This window comes from Lissotriton vulgaris, chromosome 10 (genome assembly GCF_964263255.1).
Source record: "Lissotriton vulgaris chromosome 10, aLisVul1.2, whole genome shotgun sequence".
Taxonomy (NCBI): Eukaryota; Metazoa; Chordata; class Amphibia; order Caudata; family Salamandridae; genus Lissotriton; species Lissotriton vulgaris.
In genome coordinates, this window is record NC_141698.1 from 808,847,953 (window position 1) to 808,872,293 (window position 24,341).

A 24,341-nucleotide genomic window follows, 5' to 3' on the forward strand; every position below is an offset into this window, starting at 1 on the left:
GGTATTTTCCCTAATCCTTCGGGTTAAAAAGTCTCTGATTTGCAGATATTTTAAAAAATCCCTCCACTCCAAGTGATATATTTCCCTCAAGGTTTCAAAAGAGCGTAACCCTTCATTTGAGATAAGACATCCAAAATGTGTAATTCCTGCCGTATTCCATCCATCTATCTATCAATACAGGCTCCTCTGAAGATTTCAGGGAGGGCCGGATTGTTGCTTAGAGGAGAGTAAAGCGAGAGTCGTCCTATACCCAGTAATTTCCTCACAGCTTTCCATGCTTTAAACCACCCAATAAGGTCTTTAGGAGGACCTTTTTGTGGTAGCGATCATAGAGAAATCGCCACATATAGCCTTTACTCGTATTGCCTAATACCAGCTGATGGATTGATGGTTGGTCCCCTGAGACTGTTTCATTACCATCTAATAGAAAGAAGAGTTCATGATTATATGAAACAATACATGCCCAATAATATAGCTTAAGGTTAGGGAGGGCTAAGCCTCCTTTTTCTTTAGGAAGAGTCAAGAGCTTGTAGGCTCTTCGAGGTTGTGAATAAGACCAAATAAAAGTAGAAAAAGTACGCTCCATCATTTTGAACCAATATTCAGAAATTTCCAGATTAATTGCTCTGAACATATAGAGCAGTTTAGGGAAGTAAACCATTTTTAGTGCATTTACACGGCCAATCAAGGATAAGTATAGGTTATTCAGACAGTGAAGATCTTTCTGCATTTTGTCTAGCAGGGGGGCTGAAATTAAATTTGACCACTTTATCGAGTTTGGAGGAGATACATACCCCTAAGTAGGTCGCTTTTGTTGTCACATGGGGATCTACCATAGTGCATTTGTCGTTTAGGATTACTTGGGTTTTACTCTGGTTAAGAGCATAACCGGCCATATTACCAAAGTTTTTAGCCTCAGTTTCAATTACAGGTAAGGCTAATGCCGGATCTGATGTTACTATGGCGATGTCATCGGCATAGGCAAGAGTTTTAGTCATATAACCTTGGGTCAGTATAGGGATAATACCAGCATTAGATTCCAGACTGCGAATAAAGGGATCAATGTAAACGGCAAACAGCAATGGGGAGCATGGGCATCCCTGTCGAGTTCCCCTTGATATTATAAATTCTTTAGAGAGACTGCCATTTACCATCACTACAGCTTTAGGGTCAGTGTATAGTTTTTGTACTGCCTGAATGAATCCGTGTTTAAAGCCCAGATGACCCATTGCCAGCCACAGAAATGACCAGGAGACCCGGTCAAAGGCTTTTTCGGCGTCTAACAGAATAAGCGCCATTGGGTCTCCCGTCACCTCTGTACTGTCAAAAAGGGTGATCACTCTATGAATGTGATCTGTAGTTCCTCTTCCAGGTACATCCCCGTGTCTTGATTTTGAAATAAGTTTGTGTATTAATGGTGCCATTCGATTCCCTATTAATTTGGAATATATTTTTGAATCCACGTTGATTAAAGTAATGGGGCGGTAGGAGCCCATCTGATCTGGAGGTTTATCTTTCTTCAAGAATATGATTATTTGGGCTTTTGACCATGACTTTGGGGTTGTCCCCCGTTAAATATGTGAACACATACATTTAAGAAAATCTCTTTGATTTGATCTAAAAAAGTAATATAAAACTCTAGAGGGATAAAGTCCAGGCCAGTTGCTTTTCCTCTAGGCAAAGCCTTCACTGCCTCTAAAATTTCTTCCAGGTCTGGTATCTCTTCTAGATCATCCTGATCTTCTGCAAGTCTACTAGGTGGTCCCTGATTTAAGTATTCTCTCATACTGTCTGTATCAGCCCCTCCTTCCTCTGACTATAAAGTGCTATAAAAGTGCAGAATGCCTCTCTAATTTTATCGCTTTCTGTGATTAAGCCTTCCAGTGGTCTGATATTTCCCGTATGAGATTCTGGGATGTTTGTTGCCTCATACGTACGGCTAATTGATGGCCAACTAATTTGCTTACTTCGTAAATTTTCTCGCTATGAGCGGTGGCTTTTTTAAACGCTTTGGTGTTAAATGTATTCATGATAGCAGCCTTATCAATTGTCACTTGATATTGAATTTTGGTGAGCTCTTCTACCGTTAAAGAATCGTAGGTTGCCCTAATGAGTTCTTCTTCAGAACCCTGTAATTTTCCCAGTAGCGATTTATATTGGTCCCTGGCCAATTTATTAACCCTTATTGAGTATTGTGTAGTTTCCCCTCGGATTCCTGCTTTTAGAGCGTCCCACACTATCTCTATAGAGGCACTCCATTATTTTCCAGGAAATTGGGAATCCATGCTCGCATGTGCTTGCAATAGTCTTCTTCAAGGAGCAGGGATTTCTCGAAGGTCCAGTTTCTTGGCTTCTGGCACCATTGTCTCAGCTCTAAGGTGCATACTAGAGGATTATGGTCCGAGAGTACTCGAGGCAGTTTTTCTATTTGTGTGATAGAACTTAATGTCTGTGATAAAAGAAAATAGTCAAGCCTTGCATGAATCCGATGTGAATTTGAGAAAAAGGTGTAGCCAGAATCCTCAGAATAAGAGATCTGCCACCCATCCCGAAGTCCGTGCATATGACATAAATGTTTTAGGGCCTTAAATACCCTAGGTTTCCTCCCATGATACACCCAATTATCATTCATTGACCAGTCGGAGGGTAAATTAATATTGAGATCCCCGCAGATGAATACTGGTAGTGGCCAATGTGCACGTTCACTAGAAATCTCATTTATCGGGGTGGGGTCATGACAATTGCTCCCATAAATTGAGCATATGGTAATTTACTGTGATTGTTCAAACTGGCATTCCGTGATTGCCCACCTGCCGAATGTATCTGTTTTGCATCGGTTGAAGCTAAAACCTCCGCCTCTAGCTAAGATTGCCACCCCCCTAACACGAGCTCCCTGAGTGGTGGCGCAGATTTATTTGTATCCCAATGTTTTTAAAAGGTGTAGCTGTGAGACTTCGATATGCGGCTCCTGCATACATACTATGTTTGGGCCTGAGGTTTGTAGGCCCACTGCAACTGCTTGTCTCTTCTTAATATCATTTAGGCCGTAGATATTAAGTGACAATCTCCAATGCACCCATTTGTTTGTACTACGTATTTTATAAGGATATTCTCCCATAAGTAAGGTATTAATTATAGTTTTATAATTATCTTTTTCTCTGTGATTTGTAAAATTCCTGCCTGACCCTTCCCCCTAGACCCACCCCCTCATTCCCTCCCCCCACCCACCACCACGTTTGAAGGTTACCTGACCCTGTCTGAACCAAGGGTGTGACATCCGTGAAAGCGGGCCGTGCGGGCTGGGCTAGTTTAATAATGTGTATTATATACTTATCTAATCCCCATTAAATGAAAACCTAAATAATATGATAACATTTCACACTTAATTTTATAAATTAAATATATTTTCCAGCCTGCTTATCCATTCTATTAGTTCTTAACGCTTCCGCAGAGTATGGTTCCTAATTAATACATATTGGAATAGTTAATTCAGCTTATCTATTCCATCTATAAGTCCTTTTAAGTGGTTTTACATTATTTCCCTGAATGTAATCCAGTCCCTGAGATTCCTCGTAAATAGTCCTCCGCCTGCACTTCGCTATTAAAGTTTCTCGTTGAACCTTTGAATAGGATTTTCAGGCGTGCCAGGTTTTGCAAAAATACTTTTGCTCCAATTTTTTCAAAGGGTCCAAATAGTTGGCGCATTTTCCATCTTCGCTCAACAGTAGAGTGAGCGAAGTTCGGTCTGGCAAAAAATTAGAATCCCTTATATTCTCTTTAAGTGGTAGGTTTGGCAAGGTCATAGATTGCTTCACGGAGAAGGAAGTTGCCAAAGTAGACCAGCATTGCCCTGGGATATTGATGTTTATTAGAATGTTTTGATGGCCTTCGAGGAAACAGATGGGCCCGCTGCATCTCTCTTCTCAAATCCCAGGCTTCCAACTCCGGAAATGATGTTTTAAGAATGTTAATCATTGCTCCTCTAGCATCGTCTCCCTCAAAGTTTTCTGGAATTCCAAGGAACCTTAAATTGTTCCTTCTAGATCTATTTTCATGATCTTCCACTTTGGCCATGAGATCCTTTATTATTCCATCTTGTTCTTTTTCGTTTTTTTGGAGCTTCACGATATCTGTTTCGAGATTCTCGGTGCGAGTTTCCACCATGACCATTCTCTCAGACATCTCAGAGCAGATGTTACCCACTTTTTTCACTGCAGCTTGTAGGTTTTCAATAGCCATGCGATTCCTTTAGCTATCTTTCTTCAAATCCTCGTGAAAGTTTTTTATTGAGCTTAGCACCTCGCTTAATGAGGGCTCAGTTTTTTTCTGACGTGATGTTTCTCCTGGTGATTTATTCATTGGGCTTTTCCGGGTAGAGTTAGGTCTGCTTTTGGCATAGTCCGTGTTGTTACCAGGGTCTGTGGTCTCTTCGTTCATCATATTTTTTTTCTCCTCTTTTATGTTTCATCCTTTTTTTACCCCCGCTCCTTTTCTTTCTAATGTTAGTTTCGCTGAGTAGCCTTGAAATCGTTGGAGCCAGAGATCTCCAAAGGTACAGAGTCAATTTTCGCACCGGGACTTGATTCACTTGAGTCGCTTAGTTCACTTGCATCACTTGATATAGAGATCCCTGTTTTGTATAGTTCTGATTCGGAGTCTTCGTCTGAGAGTGAGTGATTAGCTGAGTGCAGTTCATTCCCAGCTGGATGTGTTTGCGTGTTGAGAGAAGGATGTAGATGTTCAGCTTTCTGATTCGTCTCTTTTTGATCAGAATGCTCTCTCTGATTAGATATCATTGCATCAGCCTCTGCATCAGTCTCTATGGATGCTCTTATCTCATTGTCCCTCATATTGGGGTCAGCTTTCAGAGTTCCTTCGCCTAATCCTGTAGTATGATTCCCCTCAGGGTTGGTTTCAATTAGGGCCATACTTTGAGCATCCTTGCAGTTCTCATTCAGCTCTCTAAAGTTCTTGCTTTGCCGTTGGCCCTGTATTTTTTCATTTGTAGATACGTCGCTCGGGCACTCCTTAGGTCGGGGGCTGAATATATTAGATATTCTTGGCTGGGATGTTGCTGGCAGACCAGTATTCTTAGCAGCGGCTTTTAAATTTTTTATTTTCTGTAACCTCTGCGCTTTTTTGGCCATTAACTCCAGTTTGGTGTTTCCCTCCATTTCCTCTGTTTCTCCCCCTTTCTCTTTCTTTTTGCCAGCCTCTTTCTCCTTCTCTTTCTCTCTCTCCTTGCGTTTTGCCTTTTCTCTTTCCTTTTCCAGCTTTTCTGCATTTTTATCTTTAGTTTTTCCTTTCTCTTGGGGCTCATTTCTTGCCATGTCTTTTTCCTTTGCTCTAGTTTCAGGGCCTTTACGTCTATTAATTATATGTGAAGTCGTTGCCTCTTCAAGTATTTCTTCAGTTTCGGCACCCTCAAGATTTTGATTTCCTGGACTTATCACGTCCTTTGAGGGTGCTGGGTCTTCTTGGATCGATGTATCTCCTTGTAAGAGAACGCCTTCTTCGTCCCTCTTTTCTCTGTTGCGAGTCGTATTGCTTAATGCTGCTGTTTGTATTTTCTGGCCTTTTTGGCTTTTTTGGATTTTTGGGTCGTTTTGTACAGCGAGCCCCTCTTATCCATACTCTCTGCCCTCCCCAGTGTCCCTCTCCATATCTATATCCTGAGATGGTGCTGCAATCAATCTCCGATTGTTTCCTGGCGTCTGTAGGCCCGTCTGTAAGCCCAGCTGAGGTTGTCTTCCTTGGATTTCTCTCTTGCAATTAGAGCGTTTTCTCAGGAAGATTTCACTGCTCTTCTGACCTTTTTGTACTTAATTTCCTTCACACAGAGATTTAGCACACTCCGTGAAGCATCAGTAACGGAGGAGCAGAGTTTACACAGCTTAAAGAGTTGAGATTTTGTTGCCCCAGATATTGATGGAAAAAAACGATATTGATCACTATATCAAGTAGGACAGATGAAGTGGTCACAGTTCCTGACCCAGCGCGGCCTTCAAGACTACGCCTCCCTTTTAGTAGATTTGTTCCGCCTATGAGCAGCATTCGCTCCCCCCAGCTCTCTCCTTTTCTCTCCTTCTTACAGCAGCTTCCTCCATTTCCCTGGCAACGAGAGGCGCGGGAGACGGCGCGCGCGTGAGATTTAAATCCCCTGCTCTCGTGTTAGCAGATGAAGCTTTGGAGCCACAGAGGCGAGACGAGAGAGAGATTTCGGTGCCTGTGTGCCTTGAAGAGGAGAGGGCATCAGTCGACCGAGGCGCTGGTGTTGGCGATGTATCCGCAGTAAAATACTTGAGGATGACGGGGTGAGTCAGGAGGTGAGAGTGCAAACCGAGGGACTTAGGAAAGGCAAGAGAGGCAGCGAGAGAGTCCTTAACCAGTTAGAGCCGTGTGAGCAAAGGGCTATGAGCCAAGCAGGGATGCGATAACGGTGACAGCATTTTAGCTGTTTGTAGTCGATAACAAAGTCAATGTCAAAAAGAATTCATCTCGCAATCATTTCCTTACCCGGTGCGGTGCTTCCATACTGCAAAATAAGGATGCGGCGTGATGCGGCGTCTGGCGTTCTTCAGTCGGGGTTTCTTTGGATCCCGTGTTGCAGTAGTATTGCAGTAGTATTGTAGGCTGGTAAAACGTATGTCGGAGTGACTCAGAATGACTCAGAATGACTCAGAATAGCATCAGGCTGATGTAAGGAATCATAATAATTGGGCAAAAATGTAGAGACGTAGAAAAGTATTCTCTTTGATGTGGGCTGAACAGCGCCGCTAAGCACTGCTGCTGCGGCTGCTCACACAGACGCCATCTTCCTTCCGCACATTAGCGGTAGCAAACTTTTGAGAACAGAGGCCCTGAAGAAAGCCTGTGGAACCTCTTTTTCCTAGTGGCTGAAACATGGTGGCCTTTTTTTTTTTGGCAGTCGATATTTGTTTAGGTCTGCCCCTTTATTTGCACTGTTCTTGGTTTTAATTAGAGGGTGAAACAACCATTTGAATAAAACATAATTACTACTGTTTTCACCGCTCTATTTTATCTCACCACATTATCACTATCTTTTGCACTGCACAGATTCCCATACTTTTTCATCTATCTCATGGTCAGCACAGTGTGTGTGGGTTTGACTCACTGAGACTTCTCTAGTGACTGGGTGTGGACATGGTCTCAATGATCGAGGGACAGACCACCCCATGTTGTTTAGATGACCAGATGAGAATATAGATCATCGTAAGACATTTGATGAGAATCCACTATTATTTCTTTTGTGAGTCTCACTGACAACCACTTGTGCTCTTGGTTTAGTTGCATCAGTATGTACCCCTTATATCTATAAGCTGTATGGTGATTTGATACCTACAACTGGACTAGCAGCACTTGTGATAAGAGTAGGATCTATTGGACCTAGCTCTCTTTTTAAAAGACCCCTGGTTCCCCTTCTGTTGTATAATCAATAAAATGCCAAACATCCGTTTTCAGTACTAAATAAACTGCACCACGTCACCATTTCTGGAGCAAAACGCCGGGTGCTTCTTTCTATTAGGAAATAAATCACTGCACATTGTATTCTCTCTCTGGGTTAAATAGGGTCCCTTTGGGGCTCCTAAATGTTATGTGCCATATGCGTCTAGCTAATCCAGCCCAGGTCTGTCTTTTATAATCTGATACACGTAGTCATGAATTAACAATTGAGAAACAGGAGTACAAATGACAGGGTAAAAAATACTTGAGCTCGTCATCCATAAAATCTGAAAACAAAGGCTCTGCGCGCTCCTTCTTCATAAGGGGCTGGGTGAGCAATTAAGCCCAAGATAGTGTTTAGAGTTACAATCTTGACAGCACAAGCAAAATGCATCCCATTTGTAGAAAGGCCTTGGGGTTGGGCGAGTCAATTCTAAAAACAAATTCTAGCTACTTGTGATCTGTGTGCGCCATTCAAAACCACAGCAAGGTGCTGCTTCCAGGTAGTAGTGTAGCTTGTGTGGAAGCGTTCTGGAAGGTAAAGAGAAATGCCTGCAGCACAGTCTACAACCTTACTGATTTCTGCATCACCGGGATACATCCGAGCTGGGAAGCTAGCATGGGGATTGGGAGCTGAACGAGACCGCATTAAGACCCGATCGGTGCACCAAACTTTTTGAGGGCGTCTATTTCACAAGTGCAACGCTTAAATAATTACTGGGAAACAGTGTCACCTAAAACTATACAATAACACAACAGATGTGGACATTGCATGTTTGCCCTTGGGACAACTTTATACTGAATAACAAGCGTTTATCGTTTCTCAATTCAATTAAACTCACTACACTCACTTTCGAAGGATGAACGGCTGGATGAACCCGTCAGGATGTGTACACGTGACCATGGGTTTAACAAGGGTTTCTATAGTGGTTGCATTAGTCCACTTAGCTACCCGACCTAGCATTCCATTACGAGAAGGCACCCAATGCTCATTCTCCTCTAAGCGGACACTCGTTTCCACTACTAAACAAACCCGCACTGCGATTTCCAGGTCTGCACCTGGAAATGTCACACAGCGCCAGGGGTGGTCACTGGTCAGCTGGAAATCCCAGCACCGAGTAAGCTTCCATGTTGTCTTTGGAGACTGTAAACAGGTGATATAACCATTAAGCAGTATCGAAAAAACCCTGACGATCGTAGGGTTTAGCAAGATTTTGGGGGGTGAATTTAAAGAGGCTTGATGTGTGCATAAGTGCCTCTCAGGCAATACTTGTAGGCAGACAATGGTCCAGAGCAATGCATAGATAAGAAAAAGATAATAAGCCAAGCCTTAATGAGCCGCTTATGTTTGTCCAAGTCCAGCCGGACAAGGAATTTATTTCCACAATGTAGGAATATTTGTAAATCATGTTACAAAAAATGTAAAAGAGCACAGTCCTGTGCTTTACCACACATCAGAAATGATTAGAGAGAAGTAGAGGTAAGAAGAGGTTTTACAGGCAAGAAAAAGAGCAACCTGGACACTTTTTAGATCAATAATACAAGCGTTTTACCAGAGTGGTACATACAGTGAAAGATACACATTGTTTTATACTGTACAACTACTATAAAAGGTCGACGTTTCGATCCAACGCTCTAAAATAAATGGGGATCATCATCAGGACTTATTAATTTTGTATTGCCTGTTGGGAAAAGGTTTATACGCCTCTTCGGAGGGGAGAGGTGCATATAACCAGACTTGGGTATCTGTGTCTCAAGCTTAGGGTTGATCGCCTGGAGTCCTGTAAGATTGGCCGGCGGAGGTAATAGTGGCCGAGGCCACGTTTCTCGCGTTTCCCGCGTTGGGGAACGGCCGATAGATTAGTCCAATTGTTTTGCCGAGTCGCAAAACGGTAGCGGTGCCGGGCCGATGCACGGATCCGCTGGTAATGGGAGCAGTGTCCTCGTATACCCAGATGCGGCTGAAGGTGCAGTCACTCCGTCCTGTCGGACTGACTGCACTGACCCGGCACCGGTACCGTTTTGCGACTCGGCAAAACAATTGGACTAATCTATCGGCCTTTCCCCAACGCGGGAAACGCGAGAAACGTGGCCTCGGCCACTATTACCTCCGCCGGCCAATCTTACAGGACTCCAGGCGATCAACCCTAAGCTTGAGACACAGATACCCAAGTCTGGTTATATGCACCTCTCCCCTCCGAAGAGGCGTATAAACCTTTTCCCAACAGGCAATACAAAATTAATAAGTCCTGATGATGATCCCCATTTATTTTAGAGCGTGGGATCGAAATGTTGACCTTTTATAGTAGTTGTACAGTATAAAACAATGTGTATCTTTCATTGTATGTACTACTCTGGTAAAACACTTGTATTATTGATCTAAAAAGTGTCCAGGTTGCTCTTTTTCTTGCCTGTAAAACCTCTTCTTACCTCTACTTCTCTCTAATCTTTTCTGATGTGTGGTAAAGCACAGGACTGTGCTCTTTTACATTTTTTGTAACGCGATTTACAAATATTCCTACATTGTGGAAATAAATTCCTTGTCCGGCTGGACTTGGACAAACATAAGCGGCTCATTAAGGCTTGGCTTATTATCTCTTTTTCTTATCTATGCATTGCTCTGGACCATTGTCTGCCTACAATTGTCAATAACCCTTGGTCCACAGCCAATAATAGGGTCCCCCTTGTTTTCCAAAAATCTCAGGCAATACTTAGCATGAGCCCCTTCCCCTCCAAGAACACACCCCCACAGATTTATTTTAAGTTTGCAGAGCTGCATTTCATGTCCAGACGAATACTGATAATGATCATTTTTCATCACTGAATAGAACTGATGTAGGTTTTGAAAATAACACACAGTTTAAACAAACTGGAGATATACCAATAAAATACATCTACATTATTATGAATAACACCACTATTGTTTCATGGCGATCATGTCCGTAAAGGAAGGTAATTTGTGTTAAGGCATAAGCGTTTAAAAAGTTTGCAATTGTCCCAAGACTATTTCTATACCATTACTGTGTAACGTCTCCCTACACGGACATAACCGCTTTACTCGCCATTAGAAAGTGACACAGACTATAAGGTAATGAAATGTCACACAGGAGCACACTGAAAACGTGCAAATGTCACACTTAGACTGAAAACTTGGCAACTTTGGACAATGCGGGGGTGGGGTGCCGTGCAGACTGAATACCTGTACCAGTCAGATCCTTTAAGACTGATTCTTCTGCTGTGAGCATCAGTTTGCAAATCCCCGTCTCAATACCTCAAGTGATTGTAAAGATGTTTGGACAAGGGAAGTCTCATGTAAACAAAAGTCCAGAGCCGAATACTAATCCACAATCTGTTGTCATTTTGACATTTTCTATACGATTGTAGAATATTTCATATCTATGACAAACATGCGCAACTGACAGAAGACATGAGTGACAGCACCTCTAGTGTTTACAACTCTGAACTCATTAACAGATCCTAGTACTTCACTAGACTGCGTTTACATACAAACTCCAACATGTTCATGACACAATGAGCACCTCTCCGGTGCCTACCTTTAGTTACGGGCGCCATCCAGACTGCAAACTCAGCAGAACCCTCTTTGAAATATTCCTTTATACCAGAATTAATAAACAGAACGCAGATCCGGCAAGATGGCGATCTTTAAATTTGGCGCTAAAGCAGAGAAGCGAACTACAGATCAGACCGCCCCTTAAAGCAGGAAACTAGAACCCTTCCCGTCAAACCAGCTCCGCGCTGCCATATTCGGATAACTGTCTTACACTAGACATAAAAGAAAGACTACATCAACAAGGATCACGGAAAGCTCTTGGGAGCGTGCATTTGTCTGTATTCAGCAAGCAGGGGGATTATGGACTTGACTGCACTGTCCAGGGGCCTTTTATTGGCCTAATGCGCAGGGCAAAGTAACGAGCCTGTCCCTAGTGTGGTTTTCGCTCCCTGATTGTCCCAGGGAATGGATAACTTTCCGTTATTAGAGAGACTAACACAGAAAATAAAATGGTCCAGTCATTTAGATAGACAATTGTATACGCGTCAAACTTGTTTTTCAGTTTACAATCATGTATTAAATATTATGCTGCCCCTTCATGCTCACTAATGGAAGCTAACACGGATGTAGAAATTTCGTTGTGTTGAGAGGGTGGTGGATGTTACGGGAAAAAAACCCTCTCAAAGATGGCCGCTCCAAACACTTTTTGCAATAAAGCTTCTCGTTTTCTGTCGCCACGATTTCTACTGAAGTTTGACGGTCATGGCTTTCCATCCTCGTCACGTGACTCATTGTGGTTCGCTTGTTGCCCACTGAATTATTACCCAGGGCATTAGGTTCAATGGACCACGAGAGACTTTGTTTTGTCCCATCATGAGTAAAAAAAGCCAAGTATCGTTTGTGCGTCCCGCTGAACCAGCCTTCCTGACAAAATTCAAGAAAGACGTGGGGTTTAAAGAGGGGCCTAACGTAGATACTAAGGTGAGTGATGTTGGGGAAGTAGTGATCTGCGAATGGAGGTGAGTTTTAACATGGGTCAGCACGAAACGTAACATAGGTAAAGGCTTAAGAAAGAGGACAACCAAGTCGACCTTAACACAGGGAAAGATTGCACTTGGAGAGGATTAGTGTCTCGAGATTATAACCCACATGAACCAGCGGTACGCTTCGTGCGGCAGGAGGTAGTATAAAGAAGAAGCATGAAATAATGTTGCACGAAAACGACTCTCTACAAGTAAAGGGGATAAAAACGAGGAAGAGAAGACGAAGGAGGTAAAGGGACACTAATGTTCACGTATGTTGTGAGCGAAGGATGTATGCTCTTTATTCCATGGCCCAAACCCGGGCATCAGCAACACCTCTTTCCTCTTCAACCGCGTCTCTCATTCTGCCAACTCCCTTGCCATGTTCCCACATTCCAGCAGTCCTGCCTAGTGAATATTCTAAGTACAGCGCACATTACCATGACAACCTCCTGATCCCCATGCTATGAACACATACCTTTTTAATAATATATAAAAAGCAATGCTAACATAGGTAATCTAGTAAATGAATCAACTATGCAAGTTTAAAATAAAATAGACACAGCACAATAATACTCAAATAATGTGTTACTATAAACTATGCAGAAATATATATGCACTTTTAAATAAGATGAGAAACATCTTTAAGGTATAAGTATTGACTAGACTGAATACAGCATTCTTTATCCCTGTAATAGTCAATTGCTACGAAGTCATCAAAGCGCCCAGCTTTTACAATTGTTCTTCCTGTCCTAGACATCATAGGAGCTGTAACATGAATTTCCTCTCTCAGATTTCCCCCAGAATCTGTTGCACATGTTTCTTGGGTTTCCCCCGGGTACCATTGCATGATTCTCCCCACTCTGGATTCCCCTGCATCCTGTCGCATGAATTTCCTCTCTCTCGAGCCAGTATCATCGACCCAATCATATCTTCTTGCCCTAGAACAAAGGTCTTTCTTCCTGTGTATCAACTGTTATTTCCCTCACTCTTAAATAATGACAATCCTTTTAGCGTGCCAGACATTAATTACCAAAAAATTACCATCACTCAACAATGCTGAGTTGCACAAGATTTTTTAAACTTCTAACGGATCTGAAAACATGCTCTCACCCTTCCTGACCAGTCTGCCTTTTTTCACCTAAACAAAATCTCCAACCTTGAGGTTGACATTTTTTTTTACACCATGTGAAGAATCGTATGCATGTTTATACTTAATTTGCTTCACATTCATCCATTCCATTACCACCATGTGTGACTAATTCACCTTTCCTGTCCTATGTAAGCAACCAATTTTGTCTTTGGTACGAGAAGTTATACCCATCATCAATTCAAGCGGACTATTTGCTGTTGAGTCACAGCGAGTATTCCTATAGGTTCCTACTGTTTTAAAAATTCCTCCTCCCAATTCATCTTATTGCTGTTTGCCAACTCAATGATGCATTTAATTACCCTATTGAAATGTTCTGCACGGTCACTACTTCCTCTGCTTTCGTTACTATTTTGATTTCAGCTAATTTAGAGAAGTGGTCTATGGCTACCAAACTGAGTTTATAGTTCCCATACCAATCCTGTACCGGACTAAATATATCCACGCCTATCCTCTCCCAGGGCATGCAAGGAACCTCTTCAGGATGTAAGGGTGGATTAAATGTAACCCTGGCCTTATCTGAGTTCAAACATTTTACACACACTCTCACAATCCTTTAAATTTCTCTATCAGCACCTGCACCCCCAATAAGATTGCTTAACTCATGCTTCACTATTTACAATCCCCAAGTGACCCTCATGACATAAGGTGATTACTTTTCCACGTAAGATCCTGGATTGGCTATTAGCTTCCCAAAATACAATAAACTCCTTCTCCAAAACCTTCTTATCTGGCCATCCTTCCTTAACATACTCCATGATTTTAGTAAGAGCATTATCTTGTTCCTGAAAGCCAACCATGTTTTAGCATCAATGCTTTCTAGATCCTCAGGAAGCACTATTGCTACCATACATTAATCCCACTCACTACTGGTATTCTCATTTACAGTTAATGACAATCTAATTAAAAAATCAGCGATTTAGTTATGAATCCCTGGAACATAAGACTTCATACACATTATCCAATAATTGCATAGACAGCTGATTATCCTTTGTCAAACATTGTTAAAACCAAGAACCTTAGTCAAAGGTTTGTGATCGCTCCTCACTACAAGGAGCAGAGTCACTCACCGCCGTGAGGGGAACGGCACAACTTCCCCGCATTTCCACATCCCCTGCCGTGAGGGCAACAGCATCTCTTCCACCAGCCCAGCCCCGTGCCGTGAGGGAAACGGCTGCAGGGCTACCGCGCTGGGCACACTACAGCTCCCAGCACCACCTGGTCTGGCGCAGCAGGAGTGACGCGCCCAACACGACCGGAGGTGCATTAAGACCGGGGAGCGCCGGTCGAGTCTGGGGGCAGAGCAGCAGAGTCACTCACCGCCGTGAGGGGAACGGCGCAACTCCCCGCATTTCAACATCCCCAGCCGTGAGGGCAACGGCATCTCTCCCACCAGCCCAGCCCCGCGCCGTGAGGGAAACGGCTGCAGGGCGACCACGCTCGGCACACTACAACTCCCAGCACCACCTGGTCGGGCGCAGCAGGAGTGACATGCAAAACGCGACCGGAGGTGCATTAAGACCGGGAAACGCCTCCCGCTCCGCGGGACGCGCGCGGGCAGCGCCGGGCGAAGGCCAGGCCGTCAGGGGTCGTCAGCGGTCGGGCGGGCCACCCCTCTAAGCTGCTACAAAGGTGAGCCTAATATTTAACATGGGAAAACGCAATATTAACACCACAGCCCAGTCTACTAAAGCTCCCTCTGTTATACCTGCATCTATCGAAAGTATGCTGGAAAATTCTTTTAACCTAGGCTCCACAGAGATAGCCAATACAGAAAGAAGAATGTATATGGGATTGTCAAGTTCGTACCTAGAACTCCCAGAACCCCAGCCAGTTTGTATGACTGATACCTCGCCGCTCTCCCCAGTGGTTACAATTATTAGAACTGTCTTGCCTGCCATTTCATCTGCTGACTTACCAATGGACTGTAATACAATTACCATCTGTAGGAGAGTAGGGTCTGCAATCCTATGATCACCCAGATTTTTTGCTTTTGTTTCACTGGTTTACGACTCTCTCTGGCTGTGGGCCTGCCAATCAGACCCACAGCCTGGCTGTTCTCTTTCTAAATTACGACATGTACCCTAGGTGCATTTACCAATTGGTACTGGGCCACCTTATCAGACCCTGTAACTCAGGGCATAGGTGTACCCAGGGCTGCCAGGGGCTGCAGCATGTATTATGCCACCCCTGGCTGGCCTCCTAAATTTGACACAACTGGCTGCATGACAGCTGGGGCAAAGGCGTGTAATCACCCTTTGCTGTAGGTGTAGTATACCTATACCTAACCCTAAAATGGACACACCGATTCCTATCAGTCACTCCTATGGCAGGCCTTGACAATCCTGAAGGCAGAGTGCTTGGAATCGTGTGAGATGGTGCTCTGGCATGAGCTGAGCCTGTCTGCAGCTTGCGGAACCAAGTCCTAATAGCTGTTCCATGATATCGCATACCATATACTCTTAAGTGCATTATAATCCTCGCGGTTAAATGCTAACTTTGGTATTGCTTTATCAAAACATGTCGAGTAAGGTGTCATACGAATTGGAATACTAACCCCTCGCCAATTCTGGCGACGGGGTTAGCATTCCACCCTTCTAGAGGGACACGACATGTATGTAACTGTGAACCCCGGTTAAAGTTAACTGAAGCCTCAGCTCCACAAAATGGATGCTGCCACCACAGACACGAGTCTGACCTCCTGCTGCTGGGAGTCCTTCCAGCGAGGGAGGCCTGGACAAAGGGTTTCCTGTCCGGGGCGGTGCTAGCACCGTCCCAGACATGGTTTTGTGTATCCTGGGTAGGCAGGGCTTTTCAGGAAGGTGACTGCTGAGTGGCACCCCGGTGCTCACTACGCATAGGCCGGTCTGAACCAGTTCCAGGGGCACACCAGCCCCTGGCCTGGGGAAGTCTGGCATGGCAGAGGGGTGTAACCACCCCCCTCCTAGTCCCACCCATAGGCAGGACCTAGTCACCGGGTCAGCCCCCTTTTTTAGTATAAAGATGGGAGCGGGCCCCCTGTTAAAATTAGATCATCTTTGGAATCAAGACACAACTTTCTGCGAAAGGACTTCACGATTTCTTCATCAAGATTCTCCCTTGTGGCTAAGGAGTAGTCACCCTGCATCCGCAGGCACCATCCTAAAGAACACTGCGGTCTGCTGCAAGTCCTTCATCACGAATCCGACGACCTAGCTCGACGAGACCCGGCTTCCCTGGCACCTCTGACCTCTACTCACCTCTACAGCAAAGCTGAGAACCGTGAGTGCGACGAGACCTCGAGGGACCGACGATCGCCAAGACTGCACGACATCTTTACTGCAAGCCCACCGTGTCCTCCACGGGTGAGTGCTTTGGGGTCCGAGAAGCCCCGACCCTGCGCAGCTCCAGCACCCAAGGTCAGCCTCCCTGCATCTCCACGATCTGCGTGGGGCCCTTCTGCTGTTTGCTGTGCACCGCGTTGTTTGGCTACTAGCCGGCTGGCTTGTGGCCTTCTGAACGACGCCCGACGACATTACTGCTGCTGGTCTGGTTGCTCCAGACTGGCCCTTGCTTCCTTCTTGAAGAGAGGCACCCCGGACCCTCCTGGTCCACTCCAGACGCCATTTTAGGTCCACCGCGTGGGCTTGAATTTGCCAAGGCTTTGTTGCCCAATCCTGGGTCCAGCGACGCCGACAGCTTCTATCTTCGTGGGACAGCTCGATCCTCCTTCCTGGTCGCCGACAACGCCTCCTGGTCCGTGAGATCTCAGAGCCCAGCGTCACCCACACGCCTTGTCGAGGTGGCTACCATCCGGTGCCCTCCTGGTGCCCACTGACTACTGGCTAGTAGTCTCGAACTTGGTCCCCTCTGCTTTCAGGTGTCACCTTCCATCGATCCAGACTTGGATCCACCGAACTTTCTTCACTGGTCGCCTGCCAGCAACTTCTTTCTTTCAGGCTCCTGGTCCGTCAACGAGGATTCCCGACGTCTTTTGAGTCCTATGCAGCTGCAGCCCCTGGGCTAGGTAACTTCGGCATTTCGGTGCCCCAGCATAGCCTCACTATCCAAGGGTCAGAATCTACTTTCGTTTTCTCCCTACCAGGTCGGGTTCGCCCGAGAACACTAACTTTGCAAATTCTAGCTACCATAGACTTTGTCCCGCATCTCGCGTGAGAGTGCACACACTGCACCCGAGTCCCCTGGGTCTCCTAGAAGTAATCTAACGATTCTATAGTCCAGTCCTAGCGATTCCAAAGCCTATTAGTACTGTACTTACCTGCTAGTAATTTCGCATTCCACTTTCAGAGTATATGGTTTTCCGTGCCCCTCGGGCATTTGTATATACTGTGCTAACTTAAGTATTTTTGTAAGAGTTTTGGTTTGTGCTTAGTACCCTGTCCTCCTAAAGAGTACAGGGCTGTTGTGATTCTTAATAAATAACTGTTTATTTTCATAACACTTGTGTGGTGTCCTTTCACTTGGTGTTCAAGGGGTATGTGTGGTATAACAGCTGGCTTAACGCGCCCTCTCGAGTCTTTAGCCTTAGACTGCTCGTATCCACGCTACTAGGATAGCTGGTCTATAAGGTTGACTTACAACCAATCATCAATAAGGGTTGCTGGACTGATACATAGTGTTCACTAGAATAGTGAGCACTGCATATCAGGCCACCTTCTCACACCATCACTGACTCACAGCAAGATCCCACAGCCCTTACTGTCATTCCCACCTCGGCTCCCAGTGATAAGACTGTTGGAGAGAAAAGGAAGAGAGGTCCCACTAAACCAACACCAAATAAGAGGAAACAACCACCTCGCAACAAAGGGCAACCTACTCCACAGAGCATGTGGTCCCGTGGGAAAACCACACCCAGTGGGGGACCTGACACGGAGATTGTACCCTTATTTGACAGCAATACCGTCGCTGCCTCTACAAGAAGAGAGCAAAACTCTGCCTGTACACAGACTGAGCCAACAACGGGAAGTGTTCCACATGATAAACTAAATGGGAGCTTTATTCAAACCATAGTTGATTCAATTTTTAAACAAATGAAAAGTCAAATGGACAAACAGTTTAATATGATTTTTAAAAGACTGGACAGATTAGAAATCCTGGTGAAAAAGGAAGATGTAAAAAGAAAAGGTGCTATTAGTATTGATCAGTTAAGGGGAGACCGATTCCTGAAAGATATGGAGGCTGTCAACAGGGGCATTATGGGGGAAAGGCCCACCTGTGGTACATTAGGTACTAAAAGTGTAACCAGGGATAGTGATACAGGGAAAGACCAGCTTTTGCCCTTACGGGGTCAAACCACCTCAGACTGTGTCGCATGTAGCAGATGGGCAGCCCTGTTCCACTGGTGGGGTGGCGGGAGCTCCAACGGGGGACCCCCAACCGGCCTCTGTGAAACCGGGGAAACCAGAAAATGTTGTTTCTGACAACGGGTCAACCAACGTCACACGGCCCAAAAAACAACTAGGGCCAGTCCTTCATTTGCCCCCTGAAGCCTGCCCGTATGTCTTAATTTTAGCAGGAGTTCCCCTCTTGAAAGAGGATCAAAGAGAGTCCTGGGTTCAGCTGAAAAATAAGTGCATTGATTGGCTGTCCAGGCATAAAGTTGTTGGGATGCAGATTTCTAGCGAAATCCTGACAGTACGACGGGTAGGTTGGGTTGGTCCCTTACCTAAGAACATCAATGGAGATTGTATTGTCATGAATTTCAGGCATCCCTCAACCGTAAAATATATATTAAATAGCAATAATATCCACTTCAGTCCTTCAACCGCTGTGACCCCTCTATCCTTGGGATATTTTTACAGACCTCCACAGAGATCATCCAATCCAGCTACACCAATTTACCCATTATCTAACGGGTTTAGTGCCCTATCTGACCTAGAGAGCCAGGGTTGACCATCAACAGGCTCCCCAGATGTCATAGAAAGGCCCATGATCAATGACAACGGCCCTCAGAGTAACAATAAACCAAGCACCACCATTACTGTTCCCAAGGCTTGTGTGGAGGTAGCATCGCTACGGGAATTAAATACCGCTGATTTTGTTACCCCTGTCGTTACCCTTACCGATAGGTTAACCATACTAAGCTGGAACATTGCCGGTCTAAAAGCAAAAATGGAATCCATAGACTGGATTGAATGGATCAATAATTTCGACATCCTAATGTTCCAGGAAACCTGGTGCACTAGTAGTCTGCTTCTTAAAGGCTATACTTGCCATAACTACATTGTACCATGCCGGCCGTGGACGACCTAGTGGAGGCTTATCAATATGGGTAAAGATCACCGCAGGAGGCAAAACCAAAACTCTGGAGACCAATGATGAGAATTTCCAGGCTTTAATCTACTCCAGTAGGATAAAGTTGTGTTTAATTCATTTATATAATAATGATTTTATATCACAACCGAATATTAGCTTTATAAGGCTGTTTGATTTTATTGATAAAATTGTGGATGGACAAACCTACGGTAAATTAGATGGAATCATCTTGGGAGGTGACTTCAATGCCCACATTCACAAGGGAAACGCCAACTCAGCTGCCCCTTTTGGTCGGGTGTTACCCTTTAAAAGAGGGGAGGAACTACTCAACCACCTAGCCACTCGTGACCTAGTCAATGTTATGGAGATAGCCAGTCGCATCATGGGCAAAGGCCCCTTGGCCACATATATAGGGCGCGGCTGTTCCTCCACAATTGACTATGTATTTATATCCTCTCTACTTGTGGACTGTTTAATAAAGGCTGACGTCGGGGAGGCGAAATTCTGTCATCAGCTGTTGCACTCGGCCGGGCTTTGCTCCGCCGTGGTGTTCCTGGCCGGGCTTGGCTCCACCATTATTTCCCTGCAACGTGGTGTTCTCGGCCTGGCTTGGCTCTGCCGGGGACGCTTTGACTTCAACCCCCAGCTGCCTCAGCGCTACAGGACGCCGCACACGCAAAAGGGAAGCGCCGGGAGGCGCATAAAGGAGAACACGCCTCCTCGTCCCGAGGGACGCGCGCGGGAGCGCCCGGGGCTAAGCCCGGGCAAAGAGTGTGCCCTTTGTGGCCCTCAGAGGCCTGAGGAGACTGGACTGGGCCAGGGACCCTGCATCGCCTCATCCTGACTGTTACCGTGCTGTGTGCACGTAAGACTTTACTTTTAAAATTGTTAGTATTTCTGTATTAATACCCGATTGTGAGTGTGTAGACTAGAGAGTATCTGTGTGTAAGTTGATAGCCTCATTGCTTATGATGTCTAAACCCAAAACTGATAAGGTGATGGTAGGCCCTGCGTCTATGGATAATTTCCTGGTTAGGAAAGTAAACCAGATTAATAATGATAGACGTGCATCGCTGGGGAAGGCTTCTATGACAGGGGACTTACTAGAAACACCCCCTGATATTACTCCGCCCACAGTTTCTGATGCTAATACCAATGATGTCATTTCTATTGACCCTCCAGTGCCCATTACAGTGAGTGTTGAGGTCTATTCTGACCCACTGGTGCAGTTAATTGATGATACCGGTGTATTGAATGAGACCCAACCGGAAACTAGGCCCCTGAGAACCTGTAGAACAGTATGCCAAAAGGATAATGGTAAACATCATAACTCTAAGGCTAAAAAAAGGATGGTTAAACGACTAGTGGCCCTGCTGCAATAACCCCTTTTGTCTTTACAGGCACTAATGGTAATGGGGGTAATCTAAACTGTGATCTACTTGCCTCATTCATAAAAAACCTTGAAGTTTCTTTAACAACAAAAATAGAAGAACTTATTAAACCCTTAACCAATAAGATTGATAACTTAGCAAAGGAAGTTACAAGGTTGGGAGGTCTGTTATCATCACATAAGACTGCAACATCTGGTGGTACAGTTTACTGTGGGGTGAAAGGGAAAGAAACTGTTGAAGTTAATGACACACGGAACAAGGGTAGGGGGAATACTGTGGTATCTGCCCCGCAGTCACAACCATCTGTAACACCCCAAAACAGTAGAACTCTCAGACCCCCAAGGCACAACAGTTATCTAAATTTACCACCCGATTGTGCTCCATTTGTGGCAGTACTGACTAATGTTCCTCCTTGTGGCACACATCCTGCATCTCCCTATGACGAATCCCACAGTTCCCTGAAAAACAAGACTGTGGCGTGGCTTAACAAAAATTGTGGTTTTCCCATCGCATATTCTGACCAGATAATGGCAGTTAGACACGTAAATTGGGTGGGACCTTCTAAAAAATCTGGCTCTGGAGATTGTATAGTCATCAATTTCAAACACCCTCAGCATGTGGCAACTGTTTTCTTGAGAGCTTCTTCACTGGTCTATAATGAAAATAGTATTTGTGTACGCCCCTTGGGTTATTTCTATGCGCACCTCTGTAAACCTACACCACAACAGAGTTTAACCAGGCTGGTGTTTGAAACTTATACTCCTGTTCAAGATACCCAATTCTTTTATAACATCACGAATCCTTGTAGGTCAGGCGGACCCAATGATGTTTATAATAGGAGTACTAGTGTTGGCCATTATCGTTATGGTACGGATCTAATTACACAGAACAGGTATGAAGCATTATCTGGCCTTGAGATGTGCGACTGACGGATGGCACCTGCGGCTCAGGACACTGTGGCTACAGGTGAACTTACAAACATAAATTCAGATAACCCGCTGGCTACTAACCTAGGATATCATGTTGTTTCTTGGAATATTGCCGGTCTTGCGGCGAAAATGTGTGATGTAAATTGGGTGACTTATATTAAACAATTTTCGATCATCTGTTTACAAGAAACCTGGGAGGTGGGCTGTAACCTTTTTCTGGAAGGTTACAAGGCTTTTTATGTACCAGCTTTGCCATCTTTAAGGGGTAGGCCGAAGGGGGGCCTTGTAATTTTTATCTCTATATTAATACCTTGCGGAGTACGTAGAGTTGAAGCCAAGCACACAGGTGTAATGGGCTTGGCCTTATCTGGAGGAAACGTCCGTGTGGGTTTGGTGAACTTCTATAATGCTATCTATGATAGTGAGGCCAGGAATGACATTTTTATTCTAAATTCTTTTGTTTCTAATAACATGAAAGACCTAGGTCATAACTTGATGATTATGGGGGACTTCAATTTGCATCCTTGTATAGATCCATTACATAAGCGCTTACCAGAAATGTCTTGTGAACGTGCATGTTATCTCCATATGGAACACACTAAGGAGGGGGAATTGTGCAACGATCTAATGGATAACCTTGACCTTTCACTGGCCATGTCTTTTAAAGATCCTTTATATTGATTTGATATTCCAACCTTTAAGGGACATGGTAGGGGTACCTTTATAGACCATATACTGGTCTCTCGGACGATGCAAATTTTTCTAGACTCTTTCTGCATTGTCTCGAGTGAATTCAGTGGCCATAATCCTCTAACAATCTGCTTAAAATGTCCCTGGGTAAAGAAGGGAAATAAGACCATTAGTCAAGGCAGTCTGGGAACAACTTATGGGAGGAGGAGGTTAAAATGGTCAATGGTGTCTGCAGATATCCTCTATAAAAATATTGTTGAAAGGTGCACAAAGGACATCAAAGTTTGCATGATTGAGGGGGGCGACCCCAGGCTAGTGTTAGAATCCTATCAAAATGTGTCGGAGAAGGTGTCAGCGCTTCTCACTGTCCCTAACAAAAATCAGGCTAAAATAGGCCCAAAATGGTTCAGTCATGATTGTACCAAAGCTGCTCGCAATTTGAGGGTCGCATTGTCAGCTTCACCAAGGAATCAGGAGGAGGTAAAAGCTTGCAGAAAAGAATATAAGGCTATTACTGTCGCCCGTAAGGAGTTCCTTAGGAAGGAGGCTTGGCAGGAATTACTTGATCCCTCCACCCTGAAGAGCAGCACCAAGTTCTGGGCACTGGTTAAAAAACCTTTTTTGACCGAGGACCCATGCGACGGACTTGCTTGCTGCATAACAAAAGATGAATGGGAAAGCCACTTTAAAAGCCTGTACTACTCAGAGGGTGTTGGAACCAGGGCTGCTGTCCCCCACGTTGGGAGCAGTAATAGAACATTTGAAAAAAGCGAGGTTTTGGTTGCCATTATAGGCCTTACAGCAAATAAAGCGCCTGGTCCTGATGGAATTCCGCCGGACCTTTACAAATATGATCCAGCTTTCTGGGCTCCAATTCTGGCTCCTGTATTTAATGCTGCGGCCAGAGTTGGTTGTCCAGGAACGTGGGGATTATCAACCCTAGTCCCTGTCTTTAAAAAAGGCGACAGGGGAAGTCCTCTTTGTTATCGACCAATATCCCTGATTGATTCAATGGTTAAAATTATGGGGAGAGTCTTGCTTCAACGTCTAGTAAGCTGGTCGATTGAAAATAATATTATGTCGGCTTCCCAATATGGTTTTTGTGAAGGCCGCTCTACCATAACTCAGTGCCTTAATTTGTTTCTTATTTTGAATAAATACACTGTTGCACAAAAAGGAACAATTCACCTAGCCTTCATGGATCTGTCGTCAGCCTTCGACTGTGTTAACAGGGGGAGGCTGTGGCAGACCATGAGGGACAAAGGCGTTGACAGGGGGATTGTGGATTTCCTTGCGGACTTACATAATGACACAAGAGCCAATGTGAGGTTCTCAGCTAATGGGGAAACCACAGGCAATTTTAGTATTAATAAAGGAGTACGGCAGGGGTGTATCCTGGCCCCATTTCTTTTTCATTTTTATATAAATGACTTAGAGTCTGAATTGCAAGAGATAAAATCAGATTGTCCTAGAGCTGGTGCGAGGGGTATTCCCTTACTTTTATTCGCTGATGACGCGGTTTTAATATCACGAACAGAGAAGGGTCTCCAAGCACTTTTGAATGCTTTTAATAACTTTATGTCTGATAGGGACCTTATGGTCAACAATTCGAAATCCTACATTATGCATGTTGGCCGTCAACCAAAAAAGAAGCTAGTTTTTAAATTAAATGATGTTGTGATCCCTGTTACTAATACGTTTTCATATTTGGGTGTTCTATTTGATACCAAGCTCAGTTGGGCTCCGCATTTGGCCAGGAAGAAGGGTGAAATGATCAGAGTGAATGCCTCGATTTTTAATTTTGCCAGTAAATTGGGGAAAAAGCCGATGGTGGCCATGATGCAACTATATAATGCTAAATCCATTTCCACTGCAGTTTACGGCAGCGAGTTATGGGGCTGTATAAATGGTGAACAACTCCAAATAGCC

General features: G+C 44.6%; 2 protein-coding genes across 2 annotated transcripts in view; one reads left to right on the forward strand and one right to left on the reverse strand.

Annotated features, from left to right (window-relative positions):
- KIF15 (kinesin family member 15) overlaps positions 1–11,206 on the reverse strand; it is a 927,627-nt gene extending 916,421 nt beyond the window's left edge. The window contains exon 1 of the mRNA XM_086941724.1: positions 11,019–11,206. Within this exon, the coding sequence (XP_086797850.1) occupies positions 11,019–11,037 (19 nt within the window). The 5' untranslated portion in view covers positions 11,038–11,206. The remainder of the gene's footprint in view (positions 1–11,018) is intronic.
- A 509-nt stretch (positions 11,207–11,715) lies between these two features.
- KIAA1143 (KIAA1143 ortholog) overlaps positions 11,716–24,341 on the forward strand; it is a 35,782-nt gene continuing 23,156 nt past the window's right edge. The window contains exon 1 of the mRNA XM_086941725.1: positions 11,716–11,956. Coding sequence (XP_086797851.1) covers positions 11,849–11,956 — 108 coding nt within the window. The 5' untranslated portion in view covers positions 11,716–11,848. The remainder of the gene's footprint in view (positions 11,957–24,341) is intronic.